Source organism: Nematostella vectensis, chromosome 7 (genome assembly GCF_932526225.1).
Source record: "Nematostella vectensis chromosome 7, jaNemVect1.1, whole genome shotgun sequence".
NCBI classification, from domain to species: Eukaryota; Metazoa; Cnidaria; class Anthozoa; order Actiniaria; family Edwardsiidae; genus Nematostella; species Nematostella vectensis.
This window is the reverse complement of record NC_064040.1, coordinates 11,858,341-11,879,765: the sequence shown is the minus strand read 5'-3', so window position 1 is coordinate 11,879,765 and position 21,425 is coordinate 11,858,341. Positions and strand designations below refer to the sequence as shown.

The following is a 21,425-nucleotide window of genomic DNA, read 5'->3' as shown; positions in this document are numbered from 1 at the left end:
TGCGTGGAGACATGAAAACTAATCGCGCATGTATGTGCGTGGAGACATCAAAACTAAGCGCGCACGCATGTGCGAGACATCAAAGCAAAGCGCGCATGTATGTGCGTGGAGACATTAAAACCAAGCGCGCATTAGTGTGCGTGGAGACATCGAAACTAAGCGCGCATGTATGTGCGTGGAGGAAACCTCAAAGTGGAGCCAGCGTATGTGTCGCTTGGGTAGTTGAAAAATGTCGTGGCCTGTGATGGGGGGTAGGGCATTGATATATTTGCCTGGTGGATTGACGATTATCCTCTTCTTTTTTTTTGAGCCCGCACCCCCCCCCCCCCCCCCCCCCAGACCCCGGGATATTGGCCTTTTTTATTAAACGAAGTAACGGAGGATGTGTTTGATTGAACTACCATTCATCACGTGGAAAAAGGAACAACCAATCATCATGTATAAAAATATTTATTTGGCTAAAAAGTATTTACAACTACAATCATCCTGGAATAAATGCGTTGCTATGTCAACTAAAAACATCTCATGAATGCAACAATAATGATAAACTTGTATTGAGCTGTGAAAATGATTCAATGGATAACTTGTTTACCCTTTTAACACAATAAGAAAAACTCAACTTAATGACCGCTTACTCAATGCAAGGTTGCAATAAAATCCTGGCATGTATATACCCATTTACCCCTTTCTCGTTCCTACTCAAACACTAGTTCAAATATAACGGGAATGATTACATGTTTAGGGCCTTTTTTCCATGGTGACAATTGCGAGGGAAAATAACGTACATAGAAAAAAAATATACGATTCCTATTATATGTTACTTGACTTTTTGTGGTCTGCGAGATTCCTTACGAGGAAAGCAATTGTTTCAAGTCAATGAAATTTATAAACATTCATTTTACATCATGAAATATGGCTGATACTCTACAAAATTATTGTGTCAAAATACCAGATAGGCTCTATTTCCAGCCGTCGATAGGCACGTACTGGGGGCTCATAGAAACGAGCTGGAAATCGAGCCTAAATAGCAGATGAATTTGTGATTAATAATTCATTTGAAAATGTGACAGCTTATCTTGCAATGGCTATAAAATAAATGAGCATTTCTCCCTTTGAAATGTAATGATCAAGATACAAGCATCACCTTTGTCGTATAAAGATAACAATTACAAAAAGATAATGCCAAAAGATTTCTTTCATTTCTGGAAAACCAAAATAATTCTGTTAGAATGAAAATGACTTAATGGTTTTTTGGCGTTTTGCGTCGATTAAATTTTGTATTTTGTATAATTTGTAATTTTAGAAAATGTTCACGCCTCATCAAGAATTCAGACTTTGTGTTTTCATTATAGATAATTCAAGCCATGCTTATCATGAAAGAAAATATAATAAACTAATACATTGAATACATATTTGCATGTTATTTCAAAATAAGCAAGCTCTTTTAACTATCTTAAAGATTTTAAGGTATCAGAATCGGCTAATAGAGGTATTTTTTGAAAAAATTGTACAAGCAAGTGCATAAAAGCTCAGGTTTTGAAATCTTGTACCACCAAAGTATGATCATCGAGGAACAATTTTCATTATTTTTTTTTACACCTGATACCATTCCCTAATCCAATTAGGGTTGACCCCCCATTGAGAGTCTAAATTGGGAAAACGCATTTTATTCCTTTGGAAAAATACTTTTTGCGATTTTCTTTTTGCAGTCTTCTAGAATGTTACATTTTCGAGGTGCTCTCGGTTGCGTAATGGGTTTTGAGCTATATCAACAATATTTTAAGAAATTTTGTTTTTCAAGAATTTGACATGGCACCGTTTTTTTAATATTTCGAAAAACGCAAAATGCAACCGAGAGCACCTCGAGTTTAGCGTTAAAAGCATTGTTGGCAAATTTCACTACAAAATATTAAATGCCAAAGGAATAAAATGGTCTCTTAGGTCGACATCTATAATTTTTTCGTATAATTTGTCTAATTTTACAACAAATCGACTTTAAAACGGTAAAATCTGGGTCAAAGAATGTTTTGCCGCCATTTTGAGTCAAAATACTTTCCCTACCCCAAAGGAACCCCAAATTAAGAGTTCTTAACAGAAATAACTAGTTGCTCATTTTTTCTTAAAAAGAAAAAGTCTGTGGAAATTGAGAACCAGTCGTACCTCAACACGTTTGGCATCAACTCGACGTCAGCGCGCGAGAATTTCTGCGACAAATTCCAATTTTTTTCATTTTGTGGGACCGCATGGCTGCTATTACGTCACTTCTTTTCTGATTGGCTATTCGTGCGCGCGACATGTCGGATCTATGATTACAGCCGTCAATTTTTGTATAACGTTATTAGCAAACCGCTGCCAAATACAAAAGCTATCCGAAAATTTCATACAAATACTGTGGAACTTCCAGCTTTCTTTTCATTTGGATTATAGTTTCGCGGCTTTTGTCATATCTTCGGCTAGTAAATCAATAGCTATTACTAGAGTTGGACTAAAAGATATATGTCTACAGCGAGCTCATATAACACGCAATTTAGGCCGACCCCGTTAAAACAAAAATTGAGAACTAGTACAATACAATATGCATGCGTAAACAGCAAAGTAAAATCTCAAAATAGTTATATAATTGAAATAAATGCAATTTCAGACGACATTCCATAAAACATTTGGTTTTCGATAATAAATTTACTTAACGGATGATAACGACGCTCTAAAGTGGGTAGCATGAAGGACTGGTAACCACTTTGCGTTACCGTGGCCAGAAGACTGGTACCCATTGTGCGCTACCGTGCCCAGGAGACTGGTACCCACTGTGCACTACCATGGCCAGGAGACTGGTACCCATTGTGCACTACCATGGCCAGGAGACTGGAACCCACTGTGTGTTACCGTGGCCAGGAGACTGGTACCCACTGTGCGTTACCGTAGCCAGGAGACTGGAACCCATTGTGCACTACCATGGCCAGGAGACTGGTACCCATTGTGCGCTACCGTGGACAGGAGACTGGTACCTATAGTGCGTCACCGTGGCCAGGAGACTGGTACTTATAGTGCGTCACCGTGGCCAGGAGACTGGTACCCACTGTGCGTTACCGTAGCCAGGAGACTGGAACCCATTGCGGCTCATCTTCTAGCCTGGCTATGACTTGTCTAAGCTCGTCAAAAGTTCTCTCAAAGTCCGTATTAGTGATTGTGTGGTCGAAGTAATGACCGTACGCTTCCTCCATTTCGCGGGCTTTGGCCACCATCTCATGGATCTCTCGGTCCTAGAGAGAGATATTGCAATGTCATGAGTCAGTAAGAGATTCAGGGGTAATGGCAAGGCAGACTGACATGAATAAACTTTAGAGCACATACCACTGCTTAACAGTGCTTGATATCTGGGGGTTGTATACGTACCGTAAGTGCGACATTTAGCTTGGGGTTGAAAGGGTCGATTTTTCCTCTCCTCAGAGCTCGAACGCGCTCGTATGATGGTGAAGATATAAAGATGACGTAAGGCTTGATGTTTGATGCACGAAGCGTCTTTAGTGCCTGGAAAAAAATACGAAAGATGTAACTAAACCAGGGGCTTAGCTAGAAGGCCTGCTTGCCACCTCGACCACCAAAAAGCGGACCATTTCTTATTGGAGAATCTTCAGATATTTTACTTTACCCAACAACTACGATCTTTTTATTCACACTTAGCCCTAGTCTCAATACCCTTTTGTTGTAGTTTCAAATTATATTGCCTGTGAACTTATATGCTGAAATCTCGGAATAACCGAATACATAATTCGAATCCTCAAACCGATAGGAGTGGATGCTTTCTCAAACTTGGTATTTTGTTAAGGCTGGTTTAGACAACACGATTTAGTCGTATGCGACTTGCCCACGAACCCTCTACAACTCGAGTCGTAGAGTGTAAATCAGCCTATGACTCCGCTAGGACGTTCGACTACGAATGCCGTAGCGGAGCAGAGATGCTTTCTTTTTGGTAGTGTGTGGTGGCACAGAGACGCGTTATCTTACCTCACAATGCAAATTCAAGATGCAAGTCTTCCCCGCGTTGATGACCATCTTGATAGCGTCGAAGCTCGTGCCGTAGAAATGGTCCTGCAGCTCGCCGTGTTCCACGAACTTATGCGCCACGATGTCCGTCACGAACGTGTGCCTTGGCACAAAGTGATAGTCATGGTCGTTTATCTCACCTGGCTTGATGGGGCGACTTGTGTCTGAGGATGAGAGATGAAATGTTAAATACAACAGGGCACGGATATAAGGGATGCTGACTTTCCATTATTGTACATTGCTGAAGGAATGTCTGCTGACTTTCCATTATTGTACATCGCTTATGGAATGTCAAATACAATAGAGCTCGCATATAAGGGATGCTGACTTCCGGGTCCATTATAGTACATTGCTGAAGGAATGTCAAATACAATAGAGCTCGCAAATAAGGGATGTTGACTTCCGGGTCCATTATAGTACATTGCTGAAGGAATGTCAAATACAATAGAGCTCGCAGATAAGGGATGCTGACTTTCCATTATTGTAAATTGCTGAAGGAATGTCAAATACAATAGAGCTCGCAAATAAGGGATGCTGACTTCCGGGTCCATTATAGTACATTGCTGAAGGAATGTCAAATACAATAGAGCTCGCAGATAAGGGATGCTGACTTTCCATTATTGTAAATCGCTGAAGGAATGTCAAATACAATAGAGCTCGCAAATAAGGGATGCTGACTTTCCATTATTGTAAATCGCTGAAGGAATGTCAAATACAATAGAGCTCGCAAATAAGGGATGCTGACTTCCGGGTCCATTATAGTACATTGCTGAAGGAATGTCAAATACAATAGAGCTCGCAGATAAGGGATGCTGACTTTCCATTATTGTAAATCGCTGAAGGAATGTCAAATACAATAGAGCTCGCAGATAAGGGAAGCTGACTATTGTACATTGCTGTAGCACAGTCCTAAGCATTAGGGAACTTAGGACGGCGGCAACGAGAACGAGAACGATAACGGCAGAAAACAATTCAAAGTGCCAGATGGTGCACTCTGAAGACACATTTGAGCCGTTTCCCACAAAACTACAATATAAAATCTCCAAGTTCCACGGTCTAGCGATAAAGGGAACGCGTGAGCTGAAATGACACCCCATTGACCTCTCAAAAATGTCAGTTGAAAAACACTGTTCCGTAGAATTAAATTCCATAGCTTCCATAGGGAGTATGGGGTGAAATTATGACTGCTTCTTTGTCGGCATACTTACGTGGTATTGCGCCGGCGAAGCGATCTGGATCGTACTGAATGAGGCGCTGTCGCAGCTCCTTCCTGCCGATTTTGGGCGGACCTGTAACCGAACAAGTAATCAGTCCACTATCGCCCTATAAACGGTATTCCCTATTTGATCGGCATTTAATTGGTGTTTTTTCAAAGTATTATGTTTTCTAACGCGAAAAGGCTGTTAAAATTTCCGAATAACTCCAAATAATAGCCTGCTATAGTAGAAGTTGATTTTTTTTGGGGTGGGGGGAATGTCGGAACATGGCTAAGACTTTAAAAACGTCAAAGATATGAAAGCGAGTAAGTAAGAAGCCCTTAAGGTCCAGCTGGTCGCTTGGGTGGAGGCGAAATGGATAATTGACACAAAACAAGCCCAAGGAATCTAACACGGGTGTTGCAGCCCAAGCATCACCTATTAAGACGATCGGTCTTTTTCGTGACGGGTTCGGATGTAATAAGTCGACTTCATCGTACGTAAGCACTTGATCCACCTCAAAAACTGCAAGAAATCACAAGGCAAGTTATGTAACCAGGAAATATTGAAATGTCGCTGAATGAGTACCCTACACCCCAGTTTTTTTTTTCACGCAAAACGCTTGTGTTCTTACAGTGCGAGGCGCACTGACGTGGTCAATAAGAATATCAGGGGGGGATTACAGTAATGATTGTCACGAAGTATTTCTTTGTCTTGTTCGTTGGCTAGTGAAGGAGTTCAAAAGTGGTCACGCTAGCGCGCGTCGCATTGTACATAAATCGTGTCAAACCGGAGATGGGCACGCTAGCCCGTTCGGTGATTTATTCTTATTCACCTTCATTCTGTTGAGCATTGTATAGCACTTTCTTTCTTCGCTTTCTCTTTATACATAGGCATTTCCTCTCTGAAATAAAAAATAAACATTTTTCGACTTGATTCTTTGCGTGTGTTCGTGGAGTGCACACAGAGATTTTGACATAAGGGTAAGAGAAACAGTTATGAGAGAATCTCAGATCATGTTAATCAATAGTATACTTACTCTTTTCTGTAGTTTTCTCGTTGTCGGCAGGCACTGTGTGCTTCATCGATTCGCGTCTAAAAAATCACACTCTTTTGTTTAAATTTTGCTTTTTATAACATCTTACGGCGCTTTTTTTTTTACTCGTGATTCCGAAATGAGAATGATTAGAAAGAAAAAGCGCGCCTTCGTTTATCCCGCGTTCCCATTCCGGAATGGAATGAAGGCCATCCCACTTGTTCTGCTACCTGTAGCAGAATGACTCGAATGCCACTCTGAACATTCTTTACCAAATATTCCCATCCCAGAATGTTAGGGGAAAAAACGCGCCCTTACTCTTTGCTATAATTGAACTGCTATTATTTGACAATATTCCCTGCTATTGCGCGGCACATACATCTTTGAGCAAAAACAAATGTTTATAAATAATTACGACTTCCAAAATAAACTTTGTTTTTTCCTCTGTCCCTATTATGCATTTACTTACTGTTGTTGGAAATGCTTGGAAGGAATTAGGCCAGCTAGTTTCTTCCCTTCCTCGCCCGCTCTCCACGCCTTCAAAAAATATTGTGAAGACGTCTGTTAAACATTTATAGTATAAAAGCATTATAAAAACAAGAAGCAGTATAGTAGAGTTTCATTTTAACTCTTATTTGAGCCAAACAATGTACGAAGAAGTAACAACTCGATAACATTAATGACGAGAGCTTTTGGTATAACAATTACTTCGCCAGAATAGGACTAACAGCCCTGAAGAGGGAGGTGTCGTAGGGGTATAACAATCACTTCGCAAGAATAGGACTAACAGCCCTGAAGAGGGAGGTGTCGTAGGGGTATAACAATTACTTCGTCAGAATAGGACTAACAGTCCTGAAGAGGGAGGTGTCGTAGGGGTATAACAATCACTTCGCAAGAATAGGACTAACAGTCCTGAAGAGGGAGGTGTCGTAGGGGTATAACAATTACTTCGCCAGAATAGGACTAACAGCCCTGAAGAGGGAGGTGTCGTAGGGGTATAACAATTACTTCGCCAGAATAGGACTAACAGCCCTGAAGAGGGAGGTGTCGTAGGGGTATAACAATTACTTCGCCAGAATAGGACTAACAGCACTGAAGAGGGAGGTGTCGTAGGGGCATTCTTGTCTCTGTCTCAGTCAGCCAAAAACTCAGCAAAATACCCAGTCCAAGAAAGCGTCTGTTTCCATCGGCTTAATTTTTTTTTTATGTTATCGCTATCTTCAAAAGTATTTGGTAATCGATTGAAGTTATTGGCTATTTCAATAATTCTTTATATAATTTGTCTTTTAATTATTGCTTGAGAAAGCTAACAACACTGTGACAGACGAGCGGCGCTCTTGAAGTGCAAACCCGCATTTACCTGCCACCAATTCTGGTCCTCTTGGTCGACAACGTGCAGGATATCCCCTCGTCTGAACGCTAGGCCGAGCTCCCGGCAAGGAATGAACTCGTCGTCATACGGGTCGTAGTCGAAGTTCGCGCGCACGTGCACCGCCCGGTCACGTGACAGGGTGCCAATGGACCGGGTCTTGGGGACGAGTAGGAAGGTCAAGGTGCCGTTCATGTCTGCGAGTAGCTCGCACACCTCAGACACGCTCTTGCCCTTCATGTGCACGCCGTTGATTTCCAAGATCTCGTCGCCCTCGTGGAGGAGGCCTGGGGAGAATACGTCAGTCAATCAGGCAGTATAACCAAATATAAATAAAATGCGTGGAAATATTACATAGAGTGTACCAAAACCATGTAAAATCTTTACGCTTAGTTCAAATAAGATTATACAGGTTTTTAACACAGGATTTCCAATTCCATTCGCTTTATGTTAGATGAATACACCTGCTGAATTAGCTTTTCAGGCCGAGGTCTGAGCAAAAAGACCAAAGGCTGAACTTACATATTAAGGTCATTTATTAACGTTTGTAAGCTTCTCGATATAACGCTTACTGCCTTTTCCAACATTCTGCGAACTCTAGTCTACAATTTCCAACTGCTAAACCTCTTTCTGGCCTTCGTCATTCAAACTAACGTGATTTCATTTGGTACTCTTTGATTAGTCACCAACTTGCGGGGAGGTGTCGTGATTCGAAAGCATTACAATGATGACCAATGAGAACGCTTTAAATTGGATTTTGAATGATGGTTGGCAAAAGGCTACTTAGCTGTTGGGAATTGTCGCCGGGAGTTGAGCAAGAATTTTGAAAACTGCAGTAGCATGTGGCCTCTTATGCCAGGTGCACACTAGTGACATAACAACATAGGCTCGCGCACTCTTTTAACTCCCAAATAACGACATGGACACAATGACAAGTTTAATAGAAAAAAAAAGTAAACTCCCAAATAACGACATGAACATGATAACTTTTCTCTTATGTCGTTATGTTTTTGTCATTATGTAGGGCTCATGTCTTAATGTCGAACCATTCACACTTGAACATTTGACCGTAAGAGTGCTCGCGCCCATGTCGTTATGTCACTAGTGTGTACCAGGCATTAACACATACCACTTTTCTCCGCAGCGCCGCCCTTGACAATTCTGCCGATCAACACCGCCCCATCTTCATTTTTGACGGTCGCACCCAGCGGGTCACATGACTTATCGATGCGCACGATCTTGACAGAGTCGTCCTCCATCTGAGACGACTGGTCAGCGTCACTGCTATTCTGACGGCTCAACTCTCGGCCTTCGTTCTCCTCGTTCTCGTCTGGTAGAGCTTCCCTGAACGCTAGTCTGTCATGTGCAAGCAATAATCCCTAACAACGATAATATCACAGCGGTAATCTCAAAATCGAAATCACTAGTTTTGTTTTTAACAATATTTAGACGACTTATGTAACGGTAGTACATATATCTCGACGTTAAATCATGTATTTCAAGGAATATACCCAACAGACTAGTTTCGTTAGAAATTAGCGGCACATATAATATTTTGTTTACAATACCTGCATGGTCGGTGAACTTAACAAACTAGCGAGTTCAACTTCGTCCCTTGTTGAGGGCGCTGCCGAAATCTAAGGACAATACATAATAAAAAAAAATTAGGGCAACTGCACAACAGTTTCATTAAAAAAGGCCAATCACGTCACAATTTTACGCTCCCACACAATACCGAGTCGCACGCAGAATCCGTTCCCATCGCTTCATTGAGAAACTTTCAATCAAATATCGCTTATGAGTATCAGACTATAAGCATGCATGGTTATTCTATTTTTTTCTTGCGAAAAGAGACTGTTGTATTTTTCGATGTAAAAGGACTGGTCGATCGACAACTTAAAATTTAAAGATACAGAGCAAGTGGCTATCTCACTTTAATTAAACAAACAACAACAACAGAACAATCTTTTTGTTTAACACTTTAACCCAACATAGTTTTCTTGTCAAAGTACAGTAACACAAATCCGATCTTTTTTTGTAACGTTCTTTCATTTTCTTTACCTGCGAAGTCAAGTTTTGTGCGCTGGTAGACTGGGGCCGACTGAAGCCTGGCCCACTTCTTGCTCGTTTGAGGTCCATGATCTTGTCGTAAATCTTATAAGAGACATGGATAAGTAAGCACAAAATATTCCTCCCCTACTATCTACTCATTCCTTTACAAACATTTTAAAATTTTACACCTTAATTTAAAGCATGCCCACGCTTATCTTCAGCTGTATATTGATAACTATCATGTCATTATTTCAAGTATAAAATTGAAAAAAAAAAAGGCTCCAACAAATAGAATAGGTGCGTTGCAGCTTTTGGCAGGCATCGCTGTTGCCCAAAAAGCAGCAAAAAAAAAAAAAAAAAAAAAAAAAAAAAAAAACAGGCGCTGGGGTTTCCTGTGGCGAGCGCGAAGTCTCTCTCTCCTTTTTCCGCAATTTATATTGTCCCCCCCCCCCCCCTTAACAGAGGAATTTGACGACCAAAGGAAACCCGCGAGATTCATTCTCGGTTTGTGACGCTAAGAGACGCCGGAGAAGGCTAGGTCCGTTGATGTTCGATAACAAAAAAAAAGTAACTTCTGGGTGGTAAAAGCTTTGCTATCGGTCCTCCTTACAATTTTTAGAGGTAGCTGGGCGGTAAGACGAACATTCTAACGGTAATAAAAATATATACAAAAACGCGACCAATTAAAGACTGCGTATCTGTATACTACCACGCATTTTATAATCAAAGACTACCGTCACTATTGCGAGCGGTTTATAAGCAAAGACTACTGTCAATATTGCGAGCGGTTTATTCGGCTCTGGTTTCGTTGTAAAGGAGCTAAAGCTCACACAACCTGTTGTCTCTTCTCGCCTTCTTTATTTTGCCGCTTACGCTATTACACACGTCACAACATGTAACTTTAACAACAAAAGTACCTTGGTAGCATTTTGGACATCACTGTCGCCTAGGTAACGCTGTACACTAGCCAAGTTCTCTCGATCATGCGCAGACGTTAACTTCGGACTTAATGCTTCAATGCAAGCCATCTCAGGGGATTCCTGTGCTGGAAGCGGCGAGAAAGTACTGGGACGTGCTGTGGAGACCACGGGTGGCCAGTCTGGAGTGGACTGGGAACGAGTTGGAGTCACCGACTGCACTCTTGATTGTTCTGTTGGATTTCGAAAAGAAAAAAAATCAGGAATCGGCGCCCGATAAAATAAAAAAATAATAATAATAACGATTTAAAACAAACGGTGAATTGCGAGAGACTGCATTATATGCAATATTGACCAACAAAAAATTGGTGAAATGAGGGCCGTAGCCCGTAAATGTCTGTAAAATTATTTCCATCTATTTTTAAATACCATTCCATCTATTTAATCATTATGCATTTCAACTTCTCAGATCACTAGTATTCTTAATCCTTTGATATGAATGGAATTTGGTGGCTATTCCGCCGAAAAGGCAACGAAGGCAGTGAAATACTATTTGAAGCAAAAACCCACTTCAAGTAACTCTAGGCGCTACAAATTTTTGCATTAAAATAGGGCGAAGTCGGATAGAAAACTAATATCTTATTTACCTTGGTCTTAGAGAATCCCCCTCCAAGATTCTGGTTTATTTTTTTTTTTTGAGCAGTTGAATATACACTCGATACCGAAAGGTCCGTTTCTCCCGAAAGTAAATTTTAAATGCACAGCACTAAATGACTGATAACAATGCATCACGCTTTATATGGAAATGAGTAAGACAAACAGTGACATAACATCACTGGTGCGATACGATCGAGCATCGTGTTTTTGTGTCGTAAGAATTTACAAGGCAACTTTCGGTCGGTCGCTATGTCTGTGTACTTGCTTGTCTGTCTGAATTGTCTTTTAATCAGTCAGCCTGCCTATCCGTCTGTTTGGCTTCTGCCTGTTAGTTTGCGTTCCCCCTGTCTGTCTGTCTGTCTGTCTGTCTGTCTATTTATTTCTCTGTAAGCTTGCATTCTTGTCTGCAGCATGTCTGTCTGTCCGTCTGTTTTCGAAGTTTCTGTCTGTCTTTTATCTGCTCTCTGCATCTATATCTTTGTCATGTCTACTGTAGCTGTGTGTCTGTCTGTTTTCGAAGTGTCTGTCTGTCTTTTATCTGCTCTCTGCATCAACATCTTTGTCTGTGGCATTTCTACTGTAGCTGTCTGTCTGTCTGTTTTCGAAGTGTCTGTCTGTCTCTTATCTGTTCTCTACACCTACATCTCTGTCATGTCTACTGTAGCTGTCTGTCTGTATGTTTTCGAAGTGTCTGTCTGTCTTTTATCTGTTCTCTACATCTACATCTTTGTCATGTCTACTGTAGCTGTGTGTCTGTCTGTTTTCGAAGTGTCTGTCTGTCTTTCGTCTGCTCTCTACATCTACATCTTTGTCTGTGGCATGTCTACTGTAGCTGTCTGTCTGTATGTTTTCGAAGTGTCTGTCTTTCTTTCATCTGCTCTCTACATCTACATCTTTGTCTGCAGCATGTCTGTCTGTCCGTATGTTTTCGAAGTGTCTGTCTGTCTTTCATCTGCTCTCCACATCTACATCTTTGTCTATGGCATGTCTAGCTGTTTGTCTGTATGTTTTCAAAGTGCCGAGAATTGATCCCGTCTGTGGTGTGTTTCATCTGCACGTCATCTGACTGTCTGACTATCTGTCTGCTTGATTGACTATTTTTCTGTTAGCTTGCATCTCTGTATAATGCAGAAAGTCTGACTGACTGTCCGTCTGACTGTCTGATTATCTCAGTGGTATGTCTGTTTGTCTGGCCACATGTCAGTGGTATCTGTCTGTCTGGCCGCATGTCAGTGTTGTCTGTCTGGCTGCCTGTCATTGGTGTCTATCTGTCATTCATCTGCTGTCTGTCCATCTGTTTATCTGATAGGTGGGTGAAGAAAGGAAATTTGGGTGTCCTCGGGACAGGAGGTAAATTTTACCTGCGCTTGTTGAATTGTTATCACTATCAGTGTCATACGCATTGTTCTGCATGCTCCAAGCTGGAGGCCCTTCATCATCGTCATCCAGCTTTGTCAAGTCAAACACTGCTGTGGACAAGGACTTGTTCTTCTTAAGGTTGGACTGCAGGGGATCACTGGCCTTGTAGTTCCCTGAAAAGTTGTTGTCCAAGCCTTGGGTATCGCTAATCCAGCTTGAATTTGGCCTCACGTTTGAGGGAACATCAACCTATTATGAGGAGAGATCCAGGCATAGAAATACTGTACAGTCAGTTCTGCCACGGTCACAAAATGCTGGAAATTCCTCCTTTTATGAGAACATCTGGGCTTTAATCCATGTACAGTGACCCTAGGGCTATATACCAGTAATAATAATAATAATAATAATAATAATAATAATAATAATAATAATAATAATAATAATAATAATAATAATAATAATAATAATAATAATAATAATAATAAAAACAATAATAAAAACAATAATAAAAACAATAATAAAAACAATAATAAAAACAATAATAATAATAATAATAATAATAATAATAATAATAATAATAATAATAATAATAATAATAATAATAATAATAATAATAATAATAATAATAATAATAATAATAATAATAATAATGTAAGGTGTTTCCAATCAACCTGACTTAACAAACATCTTTTTTCTTATTCCCACCTGGTCTGAATGTACACTGGCTGTCTCAGCGTCAGAGTTGTAGTACACAAACTGAGGGTCGTTTTCTTGGTCATGGATAATGGTGTTCAGCTTCTGCTTGGTCTCTTGGTCTACATGAACATGGCCATTCCTATCTGGGCCATCCACAAACGTCGAGAAGTTTCCTACAGGAAGCATAACATATAACAATTAATGGAAACAATGACGTTAGCCTTAAATGGGATTTGAGCTTGTTGTGGCTCACAGTGTACTGACAAAGAACTCTGTGTGCAAACTGGATGTGCGACTGATAAGGTAGGCACTAGCAGAGGTATGCAAATCAATGCAAACAGAGGCAAGTTGTATCTAGCATAAACTAAATCTGTACCTTGGGGATTATCACCCCGGAGAATCTTCAATGCAATCACTCTGTTCTTCAAACACTAGAAGGACAAAATAAACAGTGTTGAAATTAAATATATATAGAATGGTAACTTACCATACGTTACTATCATTCTGCACCTTTTAGCAGTATCTATTTTAGATGCGGGAATCATTCAGGTCTTAGTTACTGTAAAACCTATAGATAACTCTGAGTCTCAGCTAAGAAATAAGGGAAGGTTATAGGGTGCATGAGCTTAAGTCTATCCCAGGGGGCTTGAGGTAATTCCCTTAAAATAGTTCTGCTATTCCTAGATCCTTTGAAACAGGAATAGGATAAATTAAAAAAAAAAACATACTTAATTCAAAATATTGCCCTCACCTTGTGTATAGATAGGATGACTTCAGCATGGGAGAAGTTTTCCACTGAGGTTCCATTTACTTCTAAGATCTCATCTCCAATTCTGAGGTTTGCCCGCTCTGCGGGAGATCCTGTAAAAGATGTTATTTGAATTGATCAATAACAATATATTTCTTCTGAAAAGGGCGTTATGGATTTGAAAATGAGAGTTTCAAGAACAAGGAGCCAATCAATGCTAGCTTGAGCTTTGAAGGGAAAAAATTAGCAATCAGCAATACAGGGCTTCTGGAATTACCCGCTTGTACGGAAGCGCGTAATTTAGCTTTCTCCGCGTAATCCACAAATTTCCGCATAATTCAGCGTAATTTGGCTAAATTTTGAAAGACAAAAAATTTAAGTGCACAGCTGATGTGTTCTTTTAGGGTTCTTACCTATATTTATCGTAAAAAAAAGGAGAGATATTCTTCGTAAGAGTGCGATATTTCGAACTGAATTTCTAAAACAAATAAAATGACTAGGCGTTCTTTGCTAAACCGCGAAGGCCTAGAACTAATAATAAAATAAAAATTAACCTTTTCAAGTTATTTCATGCATTCCTTCGGTACAAAATGTAGTTTGGGCGTAACAGTTGATATTCCGTGTAATTCAGCGCAAAATTCAGTAAAGAATCCCGCAAAAGTTTGATTTTTAAAGAAAAATGTATTGCAAAATCCCGTGTAATTTAGCGCATAATGATTGTTTTTCCACGTAATTTAGCAAAGAATCCCGCGTAATTTTGAGTTTTTTTCAACATAATTCCAGAAGCCCTGGCAATAGGGGGTAAAAGAATTGGGGTTGACTAAAAATCCATATATAAGCTGCTCAAATGATGCTTAAAGTATTGAAGCCATTTATAAAATAATAATAATAATAATAATAATAATAATAATAATAATAATAATAATAATAATAATAATAACAACATCAACAACAACAACAATAATAATAATAATAATAATAATAAATCAACAGAAAACAAATTCTTACAAAAAACATCTAAACTAAATCAACATAACAAGTTGTGACATGGTCGGCTAACTTAACAAATACATGAAATATGCCAATCTAAACAGATGGGTTTTTAGAGCCTGTTTAAATGGCTCACGGCCTTTTATGTTCCTAATTAGCTCGGGTAGTGTGAAGAAAAAGCCTAAAGAAGAATCAAACATATTTTCAATCGTTGAAGGGTTACAAGAGTACAGTTAGTGCTAATGGGGTAGAATTTGGGCAATGAAAAGATAGTCCAAGTTAGCAGGGAGAAATATTTTAGCTTTTAAACAGAATATGGCTTGGCTTCCAACAGTAAATTAAATTATGACACAACACAATATTTTTACTATAACTGTTTTGTTTACCAAGACCTTTTTAACTGTTTCGCAGGTCCAATGGGGTAGAACTTATTATTTACTTGTTTACCTTGGGCAATGCTGTCAATGTTTGGGGCAAATCCCTCATCCACGCCTCCCATGACAGAGAAGCCAAACCTTTTTTCATCTCCCATCATTCTGACATTGACTGCAAACTCCACTGCTTGTTTCTACAACATAATATTGATGGCCTTTAACTCCAGCTAGCTCCAGTGTATAATGCTGTATTATACAGGACTTTATACAATGATGCTTGTAAATCATGTGTTCTGATTAGTCAAGGGTCCATGAGCTATTGGAAGACACACGCATGACTAGAAAACTAGATTGCACCGTAAGGAAATGTTTTCAATGTTGTATAAAACAAATGGATATCATTTTTTTATGTGCTGTGATCTAGAGGTGACAGCATAGCATGAACAAAGTCACAGAACTCAACTGCATCTTGTTGCATACTTTTTGTTCATGACATCATCAGGGAATCCATAAGAGGACAGATAAAAGCAAAAATGACGACTATTTGTTAAATAGCAAATGAGACAGCACCATACCATGTTATGCTGAGAGTCGCCCCCATAACCGTTTATCAGGTGGTCAGGAACACCATTGCTGAGGTACCCAGGGGAGTCAACATCATCCTCCTCCCCTCCATACATCATTGATAGGTTTGATGGGCGGACGTGGGGGACATTACCATTATGCTACAAACAAAAAGAATGCTATTGTAGATCTAGCTAAATTAAACCAGCTAGAAGAAACTTCTACATAGCTTCTTACCATAAGACAAATAAACAAGAATAGAGACAAGGATTATTTTAGTACTTTAGTAAGTATCACATTATACTATGATTTTCAATATAAAAGAAAGGTATTTAGCAAGAAAAGAAAGGAGGAAAAAGAAATTAACTGACCATGAACAAAATAAATTATAAAAAACAAAAGGAATGGAAGATAAATATTGATTGGAAGATGTGAAGTATTTTAAAAAACATTACCTAATCAAGAAATCAAGTCCTTCTGTACAAATGTGTTAAGTACTTTAGGAAAACACTTGATTTAGCAGGGACCTGAGCCGTGTTACCAGTATGGTACCAAAAGCATAGCTGTCAACCCAACTTGGACAGAAATCTTGTGAAATTGGGTGAAATACAGTAAACATGTGAAAAAACCCAACATAGTCAATGCAGATGAGTACAAAAAATGTATGATCCTTCTCACAAAAATAAGGCTTGTGAGGAGATCCAAAATCTTGTGACACCTAACACAGGTGAGTAGGTGTCCTTATTGGTGTCCTAAGGCAGGGTTTTACAGTGTTACCTTGGTATTGATAAGATTATCACTGCTATTGAAGTGTGATGGGCCGAGAGGCCCTTTCTGGTACGGCATTATCCTGAGTCACCAAAAGCCCCTAAACAATCATGAAAATAAAAGTATTGTAAGTTTGACACAGACATGGTAACTAATCCAAATTCATATTTACTATACCTTTTCCTACTACATCACACTTTGGCTATAATGTTTATCTGAAAGCACATCAATAAAAAGAAGATTAGAAAGAGAAACGAAAATGACTCAAGAACTTATAAAATAGTGTTGGTGAACATTGGATTAATTAAAATTTGTCACACAACAGACATTAAATACAAGACCAGACTGCATGTGAAGATGGGTGAAAATTACAAGGGCACTTTACATTAAAATGATGCTATATATATTTTTATATTCCAAATAAAAATGATTTCTTCAAAAAGTTATTGCTGTTGGTACCAAAACCTTTAAGAGACAAAAAAAAAATAAAGGAAGCAAATAAACCAAAAATATGCTAGCTATGAGTTGGATGAAGAGAATGTCCTCATTTAATCATAATGATAATCTGAAATTATTTGAATTTTTTAGATAAACCTATTAGAAAATTTGTTGACGAAAAACTTTTATATATCACTCAGACATTTTAGATTTGAGGGGTTGGCTAATCTCACAACCCCAAATGAGGCAAACAACTTTTATCACTTCTCTCTTTATATTTCCTCACAATGGCTAAGAACAGATAGCAAATATATCAATTTCCAAATTTCCCTGCTTTTATGAGGACAGAAAAATGACCTTGATTACATATAATATATACAGGATGATGACTTACTAACAAGCTGTAAAAATTTCATGAGAAAATATTACGTAACTATGGTAACGATTTTAAGAGTTTCAAATGGCAAAATTATCAGAATTTCCATACTTGCCATACATGTTTTAAGTATGTATTCATGGTACTACAAAGATAAAAATACAAGGAAGAAAAAAAAACACTTTAAAATTTAAATAAGGCCATATACTATATAAGTAGGGTGTTTTCAATTATAAAACTGATTGTTTCTTTAAGTTCCTGGGATAAAAACTTCCACTTAAACAATGAATATTGCATTATTGAGAAAAATATATGAATATTAAATTGCTAAATATACAGAACATATAAAATATAGACATTAAAAAAACAGTAATGAGATTGTCCTTGTCTAATATCACTGCAACCTATCAATAACTGAGGAACATTTGAAATCAACACGATGGGGGCACTCAGTTAAAAATGTGATGATTGAAACATTACTTTGAAAAGTTTGAAAACACTCGAGATAATGGCAAAATAAAAATAAAACAAAAATTTACCATCCCAGATTATTATACACATTCTAAGACAAACATGCATTCTAGACCGAAATCTCTTCTTTCAATATCGTTATTAGGTGGACATTAATCAACCATTTTCCAATGATTGAAGCAAATTTGTGAAAGATCTTACCATTTTAATATTTGGTGAGAATATCATAGGATTTAATGTAAGCTGGCTAATTTCTAATTCAATCTCCTTATGGAAACCGGTTTGATTGACATATGCACCAGCCAAACTAATTGAAAGAGGTTTTTTCTCTTAACTTTATTCATTACACTTATGGATAAATCAAAGATCATGATTTAGTCACACACTTGGTTATATTATTATAGAGTATAACAAGTCCACTCAGGCTTTCTGTCAGATAAATAATCTAAGTGATTTTATAAAAATAACTGTGTTTCTTTCACGTTTTAAAATTAAGACTAAATTATGACCAAACAATTTTACCCAAATCAATGGCAGGGTTTAAGCCAAATTATGGCATGAATAAAAAAGAGATGATAAGAGGGGTCTAGACACTGTATGTTTTGTATATTAGTGTTATCGGGCTGCCTTACCCTGGTTCCAGAGCCTCGTGCATCTCTCGCTGGCCACTGAATAGAGAGACGCTCATATAATATGCTCAAGGCTCTGGGACCAGGGTAGGGCTTCTTAGGTTATAAGCCCAGAAATGCAATGTTTAATGTCATGAAAGTTTTCTCAGGTGTGAAATGCCTTAAAAACACTACTTTTAATAGTAGCTGTTAATATTTACTGTCACATAGACCCCCTTCCTATCTAAACTCTCTCATTTACCACCCAAACTGTCTTGGGGGGGAATGGAAACCCCATTCTAGGGAAATGAAAAAGCCTCAACGGGACTACAGGGTTGTAGCAAGGGGTGGGGCACTGGGGGAATGTGCCCCCCAATATTTTCAAAAATTATAAGGAAATGACCAGTACGGGCGTGGCTGTGCCCCCCCCCCCAATAATTTCTTAATGTTTTTTATAGTCCCCCCCCCAAAATCTTACGTGGCCTGCTACAGCTTTGGGCTGTGATGAGTACAGATAATTTTGAGATGGGGTTTGTCAAGGTTGAAGTACACGATGATTTTTTCATCAGTTTTAAAATGAAAAGTAGGCTGCACATATTCCTCTATTCTGTGTGTTATATTCCACTCATATATACTATTAGAACACTACAACTATCCCAACTTGAACCACCTGTAGTGTCGATATGTAATGGTTGAACTGTGAAATATTCGATCAAATACTGTGTTATTTTATATAGAATTATCAATAAGAATTAGTTCGAAACAGAGTGCAGTGTAAATTGTTGAAAAGAACACATTAAAAATGTCAAAAAGGAATAAATATCCCAAATGCATTATATAATACATTTTCTCAATCACCTAACGTGAGCCATTATAAAGCATTTTACCTCTAAATTTGACCAAGTAAGGTTTCCTGCTTTTAGAAATAATCAATGGGCAGTTATTTGAAAAAAAAAAACCTATGCACCCAAAATATAACCAGTAAAAACATCTAAAAATTATATAAAAAAACTTCGCTGTTTCGAAACAAATAATCACATACACAATTTCATTAATTAAGCTTATGTAGTACCGATTTCCTGACCTCAACTATAAAACAATCGTGCCCTAGTTAGTTCTAGAAACTTTTTAATCAATCTAAGGATTTGTTAAGTTCGTAGAGAGTGTTTTGGCTAAAGGGTTTGACTCAGAATAACACCTAGACGAACAATCCTGATCTGAACAAACGTAAACAAAAATGGCGCTTTGCTAACAATGCACGATTTCCGGAGTAATACATACAGATACTACTCCATATACCGCAAAGGTTAAAACAAGAATAGAGGAAAACATTTTTAACTATCGTCTGTTAGGTGTTAAAAGTTTAATAGCTGAAAAATGTGTTTAAGGGGCCTTAACAGCGGTCTGGATTCTAGTGTAAAGCTCATAATATTTGATACGACGAGAGGGTGAAAGCCGAAAGGTGTCGAGCGAATGCAACGAGAAATCCAACTTCAACTTAAAGAGCACGATCTTTGAATAAAAATACATCTTTGAAAAGTTTGATATACAAAATTTACAGTATAATCGTTGAACTGCGGTTTCATTTAAGGTTTCTAACCACATTTACAAATAATAATAATAACAATATGCGGTTTGGTTTTCGGTTTGCATCCACCGTCCGTAGACTCCAACATCAACAAGCATATTTGCAATGGATTGGACAGTAAAATCTCAATTATTAGAAAGTCTATTCAGTAGAAATACCGCTGTAGTAAAAGGTTTTATGAGTAAAATTAAACATGATAGAAAAATTTAAACTTACCAGTTGGTTTACACATCCGCTTTGAACACGTCCATCCAGGTTCCTAGTGATAATCTGCAATGTGAAAACTCACTCCAGTCACATTGGTATCCTCGCTATGAAGCTAAAAAAATTAACTCTTAGAACCAATAACCTTAGAGAACCGACACTAACTCGAAGACGAAGCCATAATTTCCCAGACAACCATAATTCGAAGGGGAGAAAGGAAAGATATTCTCGTAAGAAAGTGGTCCGTAGTCGATGCTAGGTTGCTGGTAGATAAGATACGTCGCAATCCAGAACGACAAGAATCAGTAAATTGATACCAAAAACTACAGGAGACTTCACCAAACCACCAGCCTTGTCTGATCTAAGATTGAATCAGTATTGAGGGAGCATTTCCCCCTCTCTACATTTAATCGTTAGCTCATGAATCCATTTACGAAACGAACCAATCTGACATCAGAGAATTGTCTCCAAACTTAGCTAATTTCCGAATATTTCACCAAACTTAGCCCTTTCGAAGATACTGACCATGAATTTGTTTCAGTTCGTGCACGTCTTGGTACAGATCGGTGACATTTGGAGTGGTCTTTAGCCCAGAAATGATTGAAAATAGTTAGGCAAATACTTGCTAGCGAGTTTGTCGTAGACCGCTAGAAGAGTTGTTGCTATTTGTGGAATGTTGTGTCGCCTGATCTGATTGGTTGGCAGACAATAGGGTCGAGTGTGTGTATACTTTCGCCCGCACACCCCTCGAAAAGTCGACACAGATCGAAGTACCCCTTTCGAATATCGACCGGATATAAAAAAATGGATCAAACCTATTCTCGAGTTGCTAATCAAGGTTAAACTCACCCCTCCCCCAAAAAATGAATATACCCCACCCCTCCCCCCAAAAAATTCAAGCCTTGAGATTTTCGGAGGTTGAAAGGTATGTATTATTAGCGAATTAGGCATTCTAGATTACTCTTGTATG

At 38.5% G+C, this 21,425-nt stretch overlaps 1 protein-coding gene across 4 annotated transcripts; it reads right to left on the bottom strand.

The window, feature by feature from the left end:
- Positions 1-434: 434 nt before the first annotated feature.
- Positions 435-21,134, bottom strand: LOC5504795 (protein PALS1). 4 transcript variants are annotated; one of them, XM_032373119.2, is made up of 23 exons: positions 20,981-21,134; positions 20,468-20,521; positions 16,948-16,985; positions 16,780-16,870; positions 16,014-16,163; positions 15,512-15,632; positions 14,078-14,187; positions 13,703-13,757; positions 13,336-13,499; positions 12,633-12,879; positions 10,615-10,847; positions 9,707-9,799; positions 9,214-9,282; positions 8,775-9,024; positions 7,637-7,932; positions 6,746-6,813; positions 6,280-6,335; positions 6,076-6,144; positions 5,679-5,765; positions 5,253-5,333; positions 4,006-4,208; positions 3,394-3,528; positions 435-3,260 (listed from the first exon to the last, which is right to left on the bottom strand). In XM_032373119.2, the coding sequence occupies exons 4-23, from the start codon at positions 16,846-16,848 to the stop codon at positions 3,084-3,086; spliced, it is 2,733 nt and encodes a 910-aa protein (XP_032229010.1). In that variant the 5' UTR covers positions 16,849-16,870; positions 16,948-16,985; positions 20,468-20,521; positions 20,981-21,134; the 3' UTR covers positions 435-3,083. The 4 variants fall into 4 exon arrangements, with proteins under 4 accessions (XP_032229010.1, XP_048586585.1, XP_032229012.1 ...); XM_048730628.1 differs by having other exon boundaries at positions 20,468-20,570; positions 20,981-21,133; XM_032373121.2 differs by lacking the exon at positions 20,981-21,134 and adding an exon at positions 20,601-20,838.
- Positions 21,135-21,425: the final 291 nt, after the last annotated feature.

Coding starts and splice junctions, on each gene's coding strand:
- LOC5504795 (XM_032373119.2), bottom strand. CDS start 16,848: ATGCCGTACCAGAAAGGGCCTCTCGGCCCATCACACTTCAATAGCAGT. Junction 12,880..13,335: donor CCAGTGTACATTCAGACCAG/GTGGGAATAAGA, acceptor TCCTCATAATAG/GTTGATGTTCCCTCAAACGT. Junction 6,814..7,636: donor AGGACCAGAATTGGTGGCAG/GTAAATGCGGGT, acceptor TATTTTTTGAAG/GCGTGGAGAGCGGGCGAGGA.